Consider the following 18,323-nt stretch of genomic DNA (forward strand, 5'->3'; position numbering starts at 1 on the left):
CAGTTGCTCCAGAGTTTAGTAAATGAGCAGAAACTCTGCTGACTTCCATCATCCAATCACATGCAAGCAAAAATTATGTTTTTTTTTTTTCTTTTCTTGCATGTGATTGGATATTCTTGCAAAGTGAAGCTTAACCTCATTTACTACGCTTTGGAGCAATTGTACTTGCAGAGGGCAACTTTGCAAAGTGCACAGTCTATTTGCCTTTAGTAAATCAACCCCTATAACTTTCACACAAACTAATCAATATACACTTTTTTTTTTTAACCAAAGGCATGTAGCAGAATACATTTGATATTTTTTTATTTCACTATGGGATATGTTTTATAGCAGAATACAAATTAAAAAAAATATAGTTTTTTTTTTCTAAATTGTCAATCTTTTTACATAATAAAAAAAATAATCTGGTCATGAAAAAGATAAAACCTTCCGGAGCTGAAGTGGTTATTGTACGCCATAACGCAAGTTAACGTAATTTCTCAAGGATGGAATGTTTCTCTTTGCATGATATTTTTGGGTGCACTTATACTGTATATGTCTTTCAGATGGTCTTTTTCTATTACTTTACCCAACTTTTTTCCTTGAGGTTTAATTCCTTTACATTATTTTCCATCTTAATTTCTGTTATTTTTTCCATCAAATGTGTATTGTTATTACCAAATACTGTGTTTGCGTTTTAAAAATAATGTGAAAAGTTTCTCATGGGAACATATATTATTCCCTTACATAGGGGTTTCTATTCCAAATATACAATAAAAATATTATATATATATTTAGCATAAAGTTAGCCATGTATAATATGGCTAGAATTGTACAGAAAAATAGACTTTAGTGGACTTGTGTAAGATCTAATTTATTCAGAAACATTGGATTACATTTTTTTAAGCCTGAGGTCACACCGGGTACAATTTAAAGTAGTACGATTTAAAGCCCGACTTTAACCTCCCTGGCGGTATGATTATGTCTGGAATTTTGTAACAAAAGTGGTACAATTATTTTGCATGGAAATCTGGCGTTTTATGTTGTAGGCCTGTAAGTCTTAGGAATAACTCACTTAAATCTGTCCAAACAAGAGTCTAGTAGACATCCCGGGTATGATAAAGTTTGAAACACAAAATCATAAATTATAATGTAGCGCCCCCTTACTTTCAGTATGGGCACTACGCTAAAGTTAGTGGGGAATGGGAGAGTTATTTTGCTCCCATTCGCAATTTGCTAAATTTGAACTTCTGTCGTTCCAGAAATGTCCACTGGGTCAGTCTGTGCTCCAGGGATTCGGTGCCATCCCTGGCCAGCAGTTGGCGCAAGAGGGGTTCTGGCAGAGCAAGTTTTCCCCAGCAGCCAATCAGAGGAGTTTTCCCTCGTGGGACATGCTGGGGGAGAGTATATCTGTGACAGATGTCATGTGCTAAAAAATCTTTGCGGGGTCCCGGGTTCCAGGTGCGGCATCCACCTTTAGGGTGCACACATCCATGGACCCCACCGGCGTGGCCCACCTGGCCAAATTTGCAGGCTACACAGAACCTCATCCGGAGGTGAAAGGGGACTCCAGTGACTCACTGGGTCCCCAGTTCTGTTGAGAGGATCCCAGGCTGGGTGCCGTTCGGTTGGGGGGTCGGCTTGAAGAGAACCCGGAGGCAGGTTGTCCAACAGGGTTTGAACGAACCAATCGGGGATCTGGTGACTGGAATGCTGACAGGTACGCTTTGCTGTCATCCGGTGACCTATGCTAAAACCTACTGGGAGGATTCGCTCCATTCATCCATTTAACTCACTTAAAATAATAGGCCTGTGGCAGAGGCCCTAGAGCCAGGTCTGTGAGAGAGATCTGTTCCTCCCAGCAATCTAAAGTGACATCTCGGCTGCCAGGCTTATGATAGAAGTCTGTCCGGGGGCACTTCACCCACTCTGGCTAGAGTGGCGACGAACCACAATTTGATACTACTGAGAGCAGGATTGCTCGGTTCATATCCAGGCCTAACACTGCAAGGTTCTCCCTTTTTCTTCATCAACCTTTTCTTTCCCATTTGATGTTGATGTTGGCCATGTTGGCCTGGAAATAAAGCATTGGAAAACCTTTTATTCACTGTCTGGACCTTCGCTCACTACTCTGTTCTCCAACTGCACCCCTAGACCGCATCAAGGTAACTTAATACGCCGATCCCAACAACAAACCAGCGGCTCCTTCAGGGGTAGCGCTACAATAATATAATAAATAACTATAAATACCGTATTTATCGGCGTATACCGCGCACTTTTTTGCCCTGAAAATCAGGGCAAAATCGCGGGTGCACGATATACGCCGATACCCGCTCCCCGAGCTGTGTTTGAACCACTGCGCCGACATATACCGAGCGCAGTACACTCGTGTATAGTCGGGCAGGCTCGGCTCCTCTCGCGGTCACGTCCTGTACGTCCTTTACGCGAGAGGAGCCGAGCCTGCCCGACTATACACGAGTGTACTGCGCTCGGTATATGTCGGTGCAGTGGTTTAAACACAGCGCGGGAAGCGGGGATCGAGCGGGGAGGACACCACGATGGCCGCCGATGGACGACGGGCAGGACGCGATGGACGACGGGCAATAAAAATGATTCAATAATGTAATCAAAAACACTGAAATTTGCTGAGTTGCAGAATTGTCGCTGTCATTACTTTTATCTTTTTATGACGAATTCCCCCACAAATCGCTATCGCTCAATTCTGCAAGTGATTATAATTTATTATCGCTGTTTTCTAGCTGCTCTAAAATCACTTTGACATAAAGGGACACTTTTGGTTGCTATGGACAATCTACAGTTTGCAGGCAGAAAGAACAGTTTTTATTTTATAAGTACATGTAGGGTACTGGGCAGACCACTAGGGGCAAGGGGGGGTGTATTTTGTACATACAGTACTGTAATCTGTAAGATTACAGTATACTGTATGTATTGTATTTATTTACTTTTTTTTAATTTGGCGCCGTTCTCCGCCCCTGTGCGTCGTAACGTCGCAGGGAACGGAGATCGGCGGCACACGGGGACACTGTGTGAATCGAGCAAGGACGCCGCTCGCTCACACAGTGGGGATGCATTGCAGGATCCAGGGACAAGGTAAGTAACTTGTGCCTGTGGATGCTGTGAGGCGGCCCCAAGTGTGGCTCGTGGATACCGCTTTTGGTATTGAAATCTTACCCCGAGTCAGACTCGGGAATACCGCCAAGGAGGTTAACCACTACTTCCGTACTACTTCTGTGACATTTGTAACATTTGATCTGACTTCAGTGCTACTTTATGAGATGGGCTGTCCATGTCACAGGGGGAAACAGTGATGTTCTATTCAAAAATTTAACTAGCAAAGGGTTAATCTTTCACTTCTTTCAGGCTCAAGTAGTGCTGATAAGGACATAGGCACTGCACATTTTACATCATAGGCATTGGCTCGCGCTGCTGTCAATCACATCCAATGACGTGGCGCGCTGGGTGGCGGGGCCGAGTGATACAGTGAACGGCTATGGCGTGCTCGCTTGAAGGTGTTGAGTCCTTGTGAGGGGAAGCTGAGAGAGCCGCCGAGGGACCCCAGAAGACCAGGTTCGGGGACACTCTGTGCAAAACGAGCTGCACAGTGGAGGTAAGTATAACATGTTTGTTATTTAAAAAAAAAAATCTTTAGTGATCCTTTAAAGTAAGCTTTGTACATTGTGTGACCAGGTTAAGACTGAGGGTGTCAGGATTGCGTTGCAGGGCAACAACAAACAACAATAAGTATAAATTAGGGCTGAAGGCCTGCTGTTCACCCTTATTACAGTGATAGACCCACATCAAAAACTGTGGTACAGGAGCCCTGATGTGGTCATGTGATGTCACAGCAAGCAGGGAGCTGCCAGCCAATCACAGCAGTCAGGAACTGTTTACACTGACAGATAAATTATGTGTCTCACTTTGCTTTTTTTTTAGATATACACGAGTGTATTGATCACACACATACTTGTGGTATTCACACAAATTGTAACAACTCAGAGGGAGGATATTTCTGTGTGTGTAACAAAGGCTTCCGCAGAGGAAATGAAACAAAGTTCTGTCCAACCAACGGCAGGGAGAATGGATGTGCAGGTGAGTGAACAGGGGCAACTGAAAATATATTTCATATTCTAGGTTCTTCCACCTTTTGCAGCAGACACATCTCTAGAACTGTTAAGAGGAGACTGTGTGAATCAGGCCTTCATGGTAGAATATCTGCTAGGAAACCACTGCTAAAGAAAGGCAACAAGCAGAAGAGACTTGTTTGGGCTAAAGAACACAAGGAATGGACATTAGACCAATGGAAATCTGTGCTTTGGTCTGATGAGTCCAAACTTGAGATCTTTGGTTCCAACCCCTGTGTCTTTGTGCGACGCAGAAAAGGTGAACGGATGGACTCTACATGCCTGGTTCCCACCGTGAAGCATGGAGGAGGAGGTGTGGGGGTGCTTTGCTGGTGACACTGTTGGGGATTTATACTGAACCAGCATGGCTACCACAGCATCTTGCAGCGGCATGCTATTCCATCCGGTTTGCGTTTAGTTGGACCATCTTTTATTTTTCAACAGGACAATGACCTCAAACACACCTCCAGGCTGTGTAATGGCTATTTGACCAAGGAGAGTGATGGGGTGCTGCGCCAGGTGACTACCTCTTGAAGCTCATCAAGAGAATGCCAAGAGTGTGCCAAGCAGTAATCAAAGCAAAAGGTGGCAACTTTGAAGAACCTAGAATATGAAATATATTTTCAGTTGTTTCACACTTTTTTGTTATGTATAATTCCACATGTGCTCATTCATCGTTTTGATGCCTTCAGTGTGAATCTACAATTTTCATAGTCATGAAAATAAAGAAAACTCTTTGAATGAGAAGGTGTGTCCAAACTTTTGGTCTGTACTGTAGATGTATATAAAATGCACTTTTTCTCTATCAAAAAGTGTTTTCCAGCGCTAAACCTAAATTGCTGCAATTGTAAATTCCAAATGCCAATATAAAGGAATAGTAGTGGTAAAAAAAGCACTTGTGGGTTTAACCAATCTTGTTTCTTTGTACAAGTTTCCTTTAACCTCCCTGGCGGTATGATTGTTTCAGAAAAAAGGTGCTGAAAGCGGTACCATTATTTGCATAAAAATTTGGCGTTTTATACTGTAGACCTGTAATTTTTAGGAATAACTCACTTAAATCTGAACAAACAAGAGTCTAGTAGACATCCCGGGTATGAAATTATTTTAAAAACAAAATTATAAATATAATGAATAATTATAAATAATTATAACAAATAATAATATAATTATAATAAAAATTATTCAATAATGTAATCAACTCAAAATCACTGAAATTTGCTCAGTTGCAGAATTGTCGCTGTCATTACTTTTATTTGTTTATGACGAATTTTCCCCACAAATCGCTATCGCACAATTCTGCAAGTGATTATAATTTATTATCGCTGTTTTCTAGCTGCTCTAAAACAATTTTTGACATAAAGGGACACTTTTTTGGTTGCTATGGACAATCTACAGTTTGCAGGCAGAAAGAACAGCTTTTATTATATAAAAGTACATGTAGGACACAGGGCAGACCACTAGGGTATTTTTTACATACAGTACTGTAATCTATAAGATTACAGTATACTGTATGTATTGTGTTTGTTTACCTTTTTGAATTTGGCGCCGATCTCCGCCCCCGTGCGTCGTAACGTCGCAGGGAACGGAGATCGGCGGCACACAGAGGCACTGTGTGAATCGAGCGAGCACCCGCTTGCTCACACATCGCGGTGGCATCGCTGGATCCAGGGACAAGGTAAGTAAACCATGCCTGTGGATTCTGCGAGGCAAGCCCGGGTCTGACTCGGGATTACCGATCGCAGCACGAAAATTTAACCCCGAGTCAGACTCGGGAATACCGCCAGGGGGGTTAAGAGGGCGTAGCAGGGGGTGTGTCCTATGCCTGCATACTTTTGCTGATAGGTGTCCCTCATTCCCATCTCAAAAAGTTGGGAGGTATAGGTAAGCCTATAATAAGACCTACCTATAGGTCATAGGTGTGTTCAGCCCATTTTATTAGGGTGTGCAACCCAAAGCTCAAACACATGCCCCAATCTCTGCAGCCTCAGATGCACTGCACAGGGAATGAATATGAGGAGCTCTGTGCTGAGCAGCTTTCGGTTCATTCACAAATTGAAGCATAGTAACCACAGTTTAATATGCTTCAGTTATGAATGAACACAGAGAGGGAGTGTGTTCACTATGTTCATTTAGAAAAGGAAGGGGCCAGTAAATGACATATTGACTAGCCCATGAATGCTCAACATGTGGCCCTCGAGCTGTTGCAGAACTACAAGTCCCATCGTGCCTCTGCCTTTGGGAGTCATGCTTGTAACTGAACGCAGTTTGCAATGCCTCATTGGAACTGTAGTTCTGCAACAGCTGGAGGACCACAGGTTGAGCACCCATGGGCTAGCCCTTCCCCTGCTCTCCATCCTAAAACTTCCCCCGTAAGGGCCCTTTCACACGGGGCGGATCAGTAATGACCCGCCCCGTCAACCTCCGCTTGCTCAGTGGGGATCGCTCCGTTGTGTCTTTTCTCTGCTCTCCCCTATGGGGGGATCGGATGAACATGGACCGTCTGTCCGTGTTCATCCGATCCGCAGACGAAAGGAAAAATAGGATTTTCCTTTGTCTGCAGAATCGGAGGAATGCGGAGGCGGGCCAGATCGGGTGTCAGCGAATGTTCATCCGCTGACACCCGCGATCTCATAGGGACCAATGTATGTCCCTTTTTCATCCGTACACGGTTCGCCCATGTGAAAGGGCGCTTACAGCCAGGGGAAGAGGAGAAGAAAAAAAACAGTAGAACTGCGGGGGGGGGGGGGGGGGCAGTATGAAACACAGCGGAAAGTCTGGGCAGTAGGGGAAATTGGCACTGCACAAAGTGATTATGGTGTGCCCAGGCACACCTGGCACACCCCCTGTGCATGCCTTTGCTATAGCTTCAGTAAACATCTTCTGAACGTGCTGTTTAGGAGATATTTAGTGCGCCAATGATGTCATTGGCACATGCGCTGTGAAGAAACGGCCCTCCGTGCCGTGACTGGCAGCTCCTGCACGCATGCGCGGAAGTGACGTCACGCATCTCTAGCCAGTCACAGAGCCGGAGTCCGTGGCTCTGGAAGGAAGAGGGGTAAACATGGATGCGACCTGTAAGTGTCACACAATGTGCTAGTGTGCAATGCATACTAGCACATTATGCTTTTACCTTGCAGGGAACAAAAAAGGAAATAAACCCATTAGGGTTTACATCCTCTTTAAAGCGGTATTAAACTCCACAAAAAAAAAGTTAAATTGTGCTCTCTGCACCACATGCTAGCACATTATGACAGACTTACCTGTCAAAGGAAGCCCTCCAGCTCTGTGTTGTCAGTGCTTGGGCATTTCCATCTTCTCCCAGTCTCCCTTCTGGGTTCGCTCTGTTCAGCTGCTTAAATGGCTGGGCCGCTATGACATCATGTGCATCATGCACACAGGAATCACTTCATCAGGGCACACAGTGGGTGTCATAAATGTACTCTGAGCTGCGCATGAGCAACTCAGTGTACATTCCCACTGACAAGCATGGGAAAGCGTTTATCACCGAAGCAACCCTTAGCCTCCTTTCACACTGAGGCGCTTTGCAGGCACCATAACGCAAAAAAAATTGTGCCTGCAAAGTGCCCTGAAAGAGTAGCTCAATTCACTCCCCGAGGGCTTTCACACTGGAGCGGTGCCCTGGCAAGACGCTTAAAAAAGTCCTGCTAGCAGCATCTTTGAGGCACATAGTATTTTTAATCTTGGTTAGAGTACTGGCGGTTCCGCGGCGCTGCCCATTGATTTCAATGGGCAGGAGCGCTTTAGGAGCAGTGTATACACCGCTCCTACAGCAGGAGCGGTGTATACACTGCTCCTAAAGCGCTCCTGCCCATTGAAATCAATGGGCAGCGCCGCGGAACCGCCAGTACTCTAACCAAGATTAAAAATACTATGTTTTTCCTTTACATACACTTTAAAGTGAGGTTAGAGCTGTGTTTTGCCCCCCAAATAAAACAGCAGTGTTGTCACTTGAAAAGATATAATAAAATATTTACCAAAATGTGATGGGTGTACTGTATGTAGCACACACCTCAACCCTGCAATCAGTACGCTGCGCACACCTTAACGCTACACTCTGTATGTAGCACACACCTCTACCCTGCGCTCAGTATGTTGCACACACCTCAACCATGCACTCTGTTTGTAGGGCACCCCTCAACCCTGCACTCAGTACATAGCGCATCACTCAACGCTACATTCAGTATGTAGGGCACACCTCAGCCCTGCACTCTGTATGTAGCTCACACCTCAACCCTGCACTTTGTATGTAGCGCACTCCTCAATACGCCATTCTATTGCACACTCCTCAACCCTGCACTCTTGATGTAGCAGACACCTCAACCCTCCATTCTGTAACGCACTCCTCAACCCTGCACTCTGTAGGTAGCGCACTCCTCAACCGTGCACTTTGTATGTAAAGCACTCCTCAACTCTGTATGTAGTGCTCTCTTCAACTCTACACCCTGTATGTAGCACACTGTTTAACCATGTTCTCTGTGTGTAGCGCACCCCTCAACTCTGCACTTTGTATGTAGTTTACTCTTCAACTCTGTACTCTGCATATTTTATATGTACAAGGAAGCTTTGTTTTGATTAACCACACCCCTTAAGCCCCTCCCATTGGTATGACTTTGGCCACACCTGCATTTTGCCGCAGCGCGCATAGCACACCACAGGTCACCCCTTGCCTTAACTGTACTTAATTTTGAAGTTCAAAAGTTGGGAGGTATGAGTGAGTGATGATTGTAGTTATCCCCTCATGTGTGTCTAACATTTCACTAAATCTAACTCTATATCTACAGACATTGATGAATGTAAAGAAGACCCCAACATCTGTGGCCCTAACAGTATATGTGAAAACATAGGTGGATCATACCAGTGTGACTGCATCCGTGGGTTCACAAACTCCTCCAATAATTGCACAGGTGAGTGTCATTTCTTTTATTCAGTCCCATATCAATCTATGTCTGTTGTTTTCTGTTAGGGCCCTTTCACACGGGGCAGATCAGTAATGATCCACCTCTGTGTGTCCGTCAGCTCAGCGGGGATCGCTCCGTATATCCCCGCTGAGTCGGCGGCTGACAGGGCTGTCCCGCACACTGTGCAGGGACCGCCCTGTCTTTTCTCCGCTCTCCCCAATGGGGGATCGGATGAACACGGACCGTGTGTCCGTGTTCATCCGATCCGATCCGGAGAAGGAAGAAAAATTACGGTTCCCTTTCCGTCCGCAAAAACGGATCTTTGCGGAAGCGGGTGATTACGGGTGTCAGCGGATGCTTATTCGCTGACACCCGCAATCACATTAGGACCAATGTATGTCCCTTTTTCATCCGCAAACGGATGGATGAAAAAGCGGACATGCGGTCCGCACGTGTGAAAGGGGCCTTAGGCTTTTGATCTGTCTTCTGAAAAAAGTCTCGTTCTCCTTAGTGTTAGCATTTACTCCAAACACAATACTGTACAATAAGGTTACCGGGTTTTCAAAATAAAAGCTGGAGGCACCGTACTGACCACACCCACTTTTAATGGGATTGAGACCAGAGTGAAACAGGGGGCATGGCTAGTAGTGGCACACCATGCAAAATGGTGGGTGTGGCCAAGCTGTGCTAACAGTGGGAGAAGAATATCATGAAGTTAAAAAAATTAAGTCTACTCTGCTCTGGTCTTTAATGCAGTCCAGGGGTCAGGAGTAAGTAACACACAGAATGTGTGGACCTCCGCTTTAAGGTCTTTTTTTATCAATGTTTGTACCCAAGATGCAAATACATTTTGCCGAAGAGTCACCTTTTTTTTACATGTGAAAAATGGGTAGATGTTTGAATGAAAACATTGAAAAATAGCCCCCCTAAGTGTATTTAATATGAAGATAATGCAATTAACTTTCATGTGCTTATGTGGATTTTGGCCCTAACATTGTTTGTCAGAACATATAACAGAAAATCAGAGATAGCAGTGACTATTGCTTTCTAATTCCATATGCTAAGCTACTAAAGTGCTGCTGTGGTGCTCTAAAACAGATTTGTAGTTCTTCTAAAGTGCAAATAGCTATATTAAATCTGAAATACAGGCAGATATGAAATGCACAAATTATCACAGTCCTGCTTTTATTAATCAATCAACAATTGTTCTGTTTTTCTTTTCAAATCCAAGCAGCGTAAATACCTGAATGCTCCTTAGTATTACACTTCTGCCATCCCCGGTAGAGCCGCACCCAGACTGGGAGAGGGTGCGATAAATCTAAGAACCAATCAGGTGTGCATGGCTTTGCAAAAGGCCTCAACCCCTCTGACATCCCAGGTTGTACCCCTTTAGTCAATGTGGGTCTTGCGGTTTTGCAGAAATTGAAGGTAACTCTGGAGATCAGGCTCGAGACCATATAGGGGATAACAGGGTATATTTCGTAAGAAACATATGCATAAAATATAGCAGTACAGTACATGATAAACTCATACAATGCACTAGAAAATAACCATACTTTGACTCAAATAGTGGCTAAATTGCCTGGGTGTACCTATTTTTAGGTAAGCTAAGCCTAGGTCCCTGTTTGCAAACTGAAGCAATATGCAATGACTAAACCAAATTTATGTATAGTCGTTAATGTTTATATTTGCTTGCTTGCTTGCTGGCTACGTTGGGGCCCTGGTGTCATTGGTGCGCTTGATAAGAGTCAATCACCCCACTCACAGAGTAGTAGCGGTGGTAGAAGTTGTCAATTATATACTGTAAGTTATGGTGCAGGGGAGTTGACTGGGCAGTTGTGTAGCCAGGCTGAAGGACCATGGAGGATTCAGGCAGATTAAAAGGGCCATTGGGCAGCTTAACTGGCTGAAGGGGATGAGTGTGACTTGTTTAAAGTATGCCTCATGCAACAAAATAACACTGAAGTGGGTCAATGACTCTCTCACCAGTTCATTGGGTAAAGCTGACATATGGTGGCAACGGAGAGAGTACGCTTATCTCACTGCGACAGCTTGATAAAGAAAAGGATTGGGCCGCTGCAATGACAGTGGTGTGTTGTGTTACTGGTGGCAACTTGATGAAGATAGCAAACAGGCTGGTGCAGTGTAAAGGGTACTCTGGGTGGCTCAAAGAGTGGATGGTGGGTCTCAATGGATGCAGTGCCTACCCTTATAGCCATCACTGTGCAACAGGGCAGATGCGGTACAGGTCTCCCTTGGGTACCCTATGACTGTGGCTGTACAGCAACAGACACAGCGTAGAATGTATGTTACATAGCCTAGAGGGTGGGGGGGGGTCACCCTGGATTCGGTGTAGGCCTCCCTTGAATCTTCTGAGGCAGCCCTTGAGCCGCTGAGCTCTTATAGTGTCTCGGATGCACTGTATCTCTCAAGTAACATAGTGGGTGGGCAATGGGCTAGCCTATGACCAGCGGGGAATGCAGAAGTACTACCTTTCTAGTGGATATCGGACAGGAGCGGCCGAACACCTGAATGGCAAAGCAGGGTACAGTCCGTCCCTGGCGACTGAGCGTGACTGGACCTTCTGCTTATGGCTGTGCCCGACGCCCCCCCCCCCTGAAAAGACCCCTCTGTTTTCTTTGTATTATTCCTCCCCTTAGATGCTTTATTTGGATCTTTTAGCTCCAGCCTCGGTCAGTACAGACTATTGAAAAATCCAGTCAGAAACTACTGTACACAGCACTCTTTGTGCTCCATAGCAGTTCAGGGAGGTCAGCATGCTCATCATTCCCATCTTATGACAGGAAAGGGAACTGCTTAATTTAACTTTCACATTACAGTAAATAAATGTCCTAAAAACTTTATTAATAGAAGACCTGGTTACAGAACTAACTGATGAGCAGCGAGAGGGCCTTCTCAGATGGCTGCTTCTCCTACCCTCTCCAGTCACATGCTGGGAAAAGGGAGAGGACATCTTTGTGCTCCTTAACTACAAAGAAAGAATATGGTGTAATCCTCCAGGTTGTGTTGTGTGACGGGGCTGTGTAAAGTTCAGACTGGATAGAAATACAGCTTTTTTTTTCTTTCCTCTGGATCAACTGTGGTTAAAGGACTGTATATGGAGAGCTTAAATTGATTATATTTTCTATGTATTTAGTTACTATGTAAATACTTTGGCAGTTTAAAATACTACTGTAAAGCTACCCCCGTAGAAACGGCTTGTGGGTTAGGTGAAGCGTTGTGCTGTGGGCAGTGAAGACACAAAGTTTAGGTTGGCAATAGCAATTGTGACAAACTCAACTGGGACAGAGGCTTTTGTAGGGCACTGCAGGCTAGCCTCTTTCCTACACTATGGGCCCTGGGTTTTAAGGGAGCACTACACTTTGGGAGGTGTGTACCTGGGGGACCCTTGGAGTAATGTTACTTTGGATTCAAATCCATGTCTCCCCAAACCACACAGACTGGGAACTGGAGGACTCATATACATATGTGGAGCCTCTAGGCCTAAGGCTGGGTTCACACTACTACACTACTTTCATCCTACTTTGCTCTGCTACATTGGTCCTACATTTATCCTACATTGGTCCTACATCCATCCTACTTTCATGAACAGGATACTACTTTGGTCCGACTTCAATGATATTCAATGGGCCTGAAGTAGGATCAATGTAGGACCAAAAGTAGTACAGGGAGCATTTTCAAAGTCGGACCGACTTGTGTAGGACGCTACAAGACGCTCTCATAGGGAAACATTGAACACAGAGCAAAGTAGGATTAAAGTAGTGTAGTAGTGTGAACCCAGCCGTAGCGTCCTACACAAGTCGGTCCGACTTTGAAAATGCTCCCTGTACTACTTTTGGTCCTACATTGATCCTACTTCAGGCCCATTGAATATCATTGAAGTCGGACCAAAGTAGTATCCTGTTCATGAAAGTAGGATGGATGTAGGACCAATGTAGGATAAATGTAGGACCGATGTAGCAGAGCAAAGTAGGATGAAAGTAGTGTAGTAGTGTGAACCCAGCCTCAACCAGCAATGACTGCTTCACACTGAGCTCAGAGCAGATGTTAATCCCATTGTTAATTGTGATAATTAGTGGGAATGCTCTCCAAGCATTCCCAGTATTGTTAGTTTTTTTATTATTATTCTTTTTAATTTTATTCCGTACGTTCCTTGTCTCTGCGTAACGTTTGCATACTTTCAGCTATTAAAACCATTCAACTTTTAAAATGTTCAGCTCTTTCAGCTATTGATGGAACGTCTTCAACTTTTCTTCTACTATTTATACTTTTTAAAATATTAAGGCTTTTAACACTTTTTTTTAACATTGAAGTGAATGAGAGCATGCTTCAAATCCTTAAAATCTTCTTCTGCTCCCAAAACGTTCAGCTCCTTCATACCTTCACCTACAGTCGCCAAACAAACTTTAAAATGTTCACAAAATATTCAGCTATCCAGTTATATCTTTTCAGTTTGATATCTTTTACAGTTTTTGTGAAAAAGCTGTTTAAGTTTAGTAATCATTTTTCACGAAATAATATTGATTAAACAGAGTGTCTATGGGGTTGCTTAGAGTGGATGATGTCACAGCTAGAGCACAGAGCCTTAAAAAAATTATCTTAGTTCCTTCTCTATAAATTGCTTTCACTCCCACAAAATCTACTTGTCATACACAATTTACTCTTATCGTCCATGGACGGACACAGCTCCTTAAATCTTGACAAGTGGGTTATGTTCCCTGTTCACAGGAGAGGACTAGGCAGAAACATGTTAGATAATTAAATACATGTTACATTAACAGAGTTGAACAGCCCCGCCCAGGAGGCCGTCCCTCCAGACATAACCCTCCTTACTGCAGCATGCAGCCTCAGTTTCGTTCTGCCTAGCAAGGAGAAGGACATATGGCTCCCTTTGGGCCCAGCGCCCTGAGGAGAAATTTTATTTTATTTTTATTTTACTTTTTCTTGAAGAATCTTCTTTCAACTGTCGGGTGAGAGACAGGCTGGATAATATAGATCCTTGTAGTCTACTCAGTCCGACCAGCAAGCGTGGGCACACCTTTGCAAAGAGGCTTGGTCTGCTACGCCATACCCCTTGACTCCTGGGGTGGCCGGTGAGCTTTGCTCCGAGGTCCACATATGACTGGGCTGTGGTGTTGTCTCACTCACAGTGGACTGAGTTCTTTTGAAAGGAGTGTCTGTACACTCGGGCGGCAAGAGATTCTTGCCAAGAATCTCGTCAGGAAAAAACTGTAGTATAGTGTAGTATTGTGGCCCGTGTGTACAGGGCTTGAGGCAATGTGCTCAGTTTTGTGATACGCCTTTTACTTTTGGCTGGTTGAGCTTCCAAATGACAAGAGTTCTACACTTTCTTCCATTGACTGTCCTGTATAAAATTCTTCACATTTCCCAGCGAAACACACAGCAAACTTATTTTTTAAATAGCTGACATGCCCACATTTTTTATTTTATCAACATAAATTGTATACCAATATGTTCACAAAGGTTGTGTGTCTTTAACAGTGAAGTTGCTGTTTCAATAGCATGTACTGTTGTGGTTTTATTAAGGCTTGTTTGAAGGCTTCTCTCGCACTGTCTCTCATTAGGTGTGTGGATTAATGATCAAAAAGCTTTTAAAAAAACCTTTAAATATTCCACATCTTTCATACATTAGTGGTGTTAAACTTTTTTAATGAAATTCATGTTTATTTTAAAACCATTCCTAACTTTCCAACTATTCTCACTTCTTCAACTTTTTCTTATGGATTTAAGCTATTCATCCAATTCAGCTATTCAGCATTCCCACGCATGTTCTGCAGGAAATGCATTCTCTAGTTAAGTCACCTATTGTTTCTGTCAGTCTGCCCATCTTGAAAAGGGGATTAATATTGTGACCACTGTACCTTGTTATTGAACCATTGTGGGATGTTTATGCTTATGATAATGTGTAACGTACTTTGGATCCAGGGTGGTGAGGCTTGGTGCCGAATAGTCCACACCTAAAAGAGAAGGTTTTACTAGAAGAGGCAAAGGTAGTCCCTGCATGGTCCTTACTCCTCTGGAACATTTCCGTGTCTCTAAGCATTGTTGAATGCCTTACCTGCACTCTGATGTGGCTGGGTTCTAGTCAACCAGGGCAAGAAAAAAGGGGACTGCTCTTTTAACTGTAGGACATGCACAAAGACAGATAACCAGCATAAAGTATACAGGAACATTCAACGTTTCCTTACCTTTTTACCCCACTCCCCTAAGCAGATGTAGCCCACCTTCCCCTCCCAAATCTCTATACTTACCTAGTTTTCTCTTCCAATGCCTGCAGTATTACAGTATGTACATTTCTCATTTCTTGGCCTGATGTCTGCATATGCGCAGTTTGGCCGGAATATCTGATGAAAAGCTCCCATCTGACTTTTTCCATCCGAAATTTCGACAGTGTGTAGGAGGGACACACCCTTGCCCTCTCCACCTATCCACCACCGCTACCTCACTCCCAGTAACGGTATGGAGTCCTGCCGCACACCTAGCATGGACTTCATGCATGCACTTCACTTAATTCTTTACCGTCTGTACCTGTGTACTGGATAAGCACCTCAGCATTGCTGAGACAGATCACTACATTGCTAGGAGCCAGACCACTGCGGAAGGAGTGCTGACATGATGTCCCTCGCTGCAATTCCTATGGGATTCCCTTAATTTGCAGGGATTTCCTCTCGCTTCCCATTTTGGTTATGGGACAGGATGTGAAGGGAACACAGATGGCAAAAAAATGACAGTTGTTATGACCCTCCTTTGCTATAACCGAAATAAAAAAAAATGCCTATATTTCTACTTTTAGTTACATTTGTGGCTGCCTCAGCATACCTGCTCAAGGAAGAATCCAACTTTGGCAGAGTTCATAGTGGTAGTATCCAGAATTGGCATCTTCAGGGCAGATTGCAAGTCTCAGCAGTTCCTTCAGGCTTTAGCAGGGTCCTGGAGGCAGATGTGCCTTAATTGTCATCCTGGACATGGTATTTGTAGCAGACCAACAGGGCAGATTTCGGCAATGGTACCAACAGTAACCGTAGACTTTCCATAACCCTTTTTGCGTTCTCTGGCTAGTGGCTACTGCTCTCTCGTGTCTGGACCCCTGTCCCTTTTATAATGCACAAAACCAGTGGGTCAGACCCAGGAAAGCCAACAAAGGAGGTTGAATATGTAAAATATGAGCACTATGAAGTCTAAGGGAGATACAGTTTAGGGAAGACTTAAGAAACACTAACACTGCCTAAACATTTTTTTGCTGCCTCGGTAAGCCGAAACTGCCAGTTGAGCTTATATGTTGGACAGAGCGGGAAGGTGTATGCCCCTCCATAGCATCATTTTTTCATGCGGGTGTAATTTAGATCTATTCAGCTATTTCATCTTCAGCTGATTAATTAGAAACAGACAAATCTAACTACTGCTTCCCTTTAACATGTTAACCAGTAACAATAATCTGTGTGACTAAACCATATCATGTTTGCTTGCACTAAATTAGTTCTGTAATTTTGCATTAAGATAAAGATGAATTAACAATTAGAATTCCACTCCTACCTGAATTACTTAAACTCAAATAAGGGAAGAAGTCAGCTGTATGGGCTAGTTTACACTTGCTCTAAAACATGGCTTTGGACATGCTTTGTTAAAGCTTTCTGAACGCCAGTCAAAGCTCCTGTCACTAAAAAGAATGGTTAGCTTACAGTCCTGTTTTCACCTACTTTTGCTTGGTGCTTCGTTGAGGCTTCGGTGGGGCTTTGGTGAGGCTTTGGTGGGGCTTTGATGAGGCTTTGGTGGTGGTCCGATGTAGCTTCGGTGAGGCTTCGGTGGGACTTCGGTGGGGCTTCAGTGGGGCGTCAGGCGAGCTTTGCCATAGACTTCTATGGAGGCTTTGAAGATGCTTTGAAGCACCACTGATGCTACATAGGGTATCATTTTTAAAGCAAAGTAAATCAAAGGAAAGCAAAAGCAGGTGTAAACAGAACAGTAAGCTAACCATTTTATTTAGTGACAGGAGCTTTGACTGGCGTTCAGCGAGCTTTAACAACGCGTGTCCGAAGCCTTGTTTTGAAGCAAGTATAAACTAGCCGTTCATGTGTGTTGAAGCCGAAGCAAGTGTAAATGAGCCCTATCCCAGTCTAGTCATCTCTCTCTTATCAATACATTTATACTTTTATTCAGTTTTGAAAAGATTGGAGAGGTGTTTGACTATTAGGTTTTTATTGCTGTATGTGTCCCCATTGGGGAAATTCACCCTCTTTTTTGTGCCTATGACAATTGTTATCGGAACTTTCTTCTGGTGACAACTGTCTGAGGCTGGATTCACACCTATGCATTTTAGTGCTTTTTGCATTTTGCAGATTTGCACTACAGTCCATTTAACGTGGTTTCTTATGGAACACGTTCTGTAGCGCAAATCTGCAAAAAGCACTAAAAATGCATAGGTGTGAATCCAGCTTAAAGGGGGATTTTCCTCACTTTGTATCAACAGATAGGAAGTAAAGGAAATTCTCTTGAATGGGACACACGGGCAATTTAAAATCATCATAGGAATTTTAACCTTTTCCTATTCTAGCCAAAGGTAGAAAAAGGTTTTGGATGTAGATTTGCTTAAATAATCCACCATCGTTCTAATCTGCATGCATGCATCAAGGCTGTCTGAGTGATTACTAATCCATCTGGCGTGGTTCCCTTTTTTCTCACTGGACAAGTGTACTGAACTCAAAATGAATGTAATTTTTTTTTTGTATATTATTGTCATCACTGATTTCATCCCTCTGTACTACAGTTTTAAAAAGATGTAGAGATAACTTCAAAATTTGTGGATTGAAGGGGATCTGTAACTCGACAAAAGGCTCTATCAATTGCAGTTGTCAAGAAGGATACAAAGCAGTATCAATGGGATTTGAGTACCCACAATGCAATGGTAAATACATGTTCATCTACCATTCTGAAATTTTTAGACTTTTTTTTAACATACAAATTAGATTGACAACACCCAGCTGATCCTTTCCTATTGTATAAACAGTTCCTGGTTTAATACAACTAGTTGTATGGACATGACCATGTTCAAGAGATCCAAAGAAAGAATTTGAAGGCAGGCGAGAGGGGTGGTTACTACCACAGACTAGTTAATTAGGCAAATTAGGTGGCCGCCTAAGACCTCACACTCACAGGGGTCTCACGGCCGCCTAATTTGCCTGTGATTAATCACCAGGATGGCGTGCCCCCACCTCCAGTGCTGCCCTGTGTTCTGTTCCCTACT

The 18,323-nt window shown here is 43.8% G+C and overlaps 1 protein-coding gene across 5 annotated transcripts in view; it reads left to right on the forward strand.

The window, feature by feature from the left end:
- The window catches only part of ADGRE5 (adhesion G protein-coupled receptor E5), a 176,156-nt gene that overhangs the window by 96,461 nt on the left and 61,372 nt on the right, over positions 1-18,323 (forward strand). For 4 of the 5 annotated variants that reach the window (XM_040346330.1, XM_040346331.1, XM_040346332.1 and 1 more), the window contains 3 exons: positions 3,934-4,089; positions 8,924-9,046; positions 17,847-17,984. In XM_040346330.1, the coding sequence (XP_040202264.1) occupies positions 3,934-4,089; positions 8,924-9,046; positions 17,847-17,984 (417 nt within the window). The remainder of the gene's footprint in view (positions 1-3,933; positions 4,090-8,923; positions 9,047-17,846; positions 17,985-18,323) is intronic. The other variant, XM_040346334.1, reaches the window with a different exon arrangement.

The sequence above is a fragment of the Rana temporaria genome, chromosome 3 (assembly GCF_905171775.1).
Source record: "Rana temporaria chromosome 3, aRanTem1.1, whole genome shotgun sequence".
NCBI lineage: Eukaryota > Metazoa > Chordata > Amphibia > Anura > Ranidae > Rana > Rana temporaria.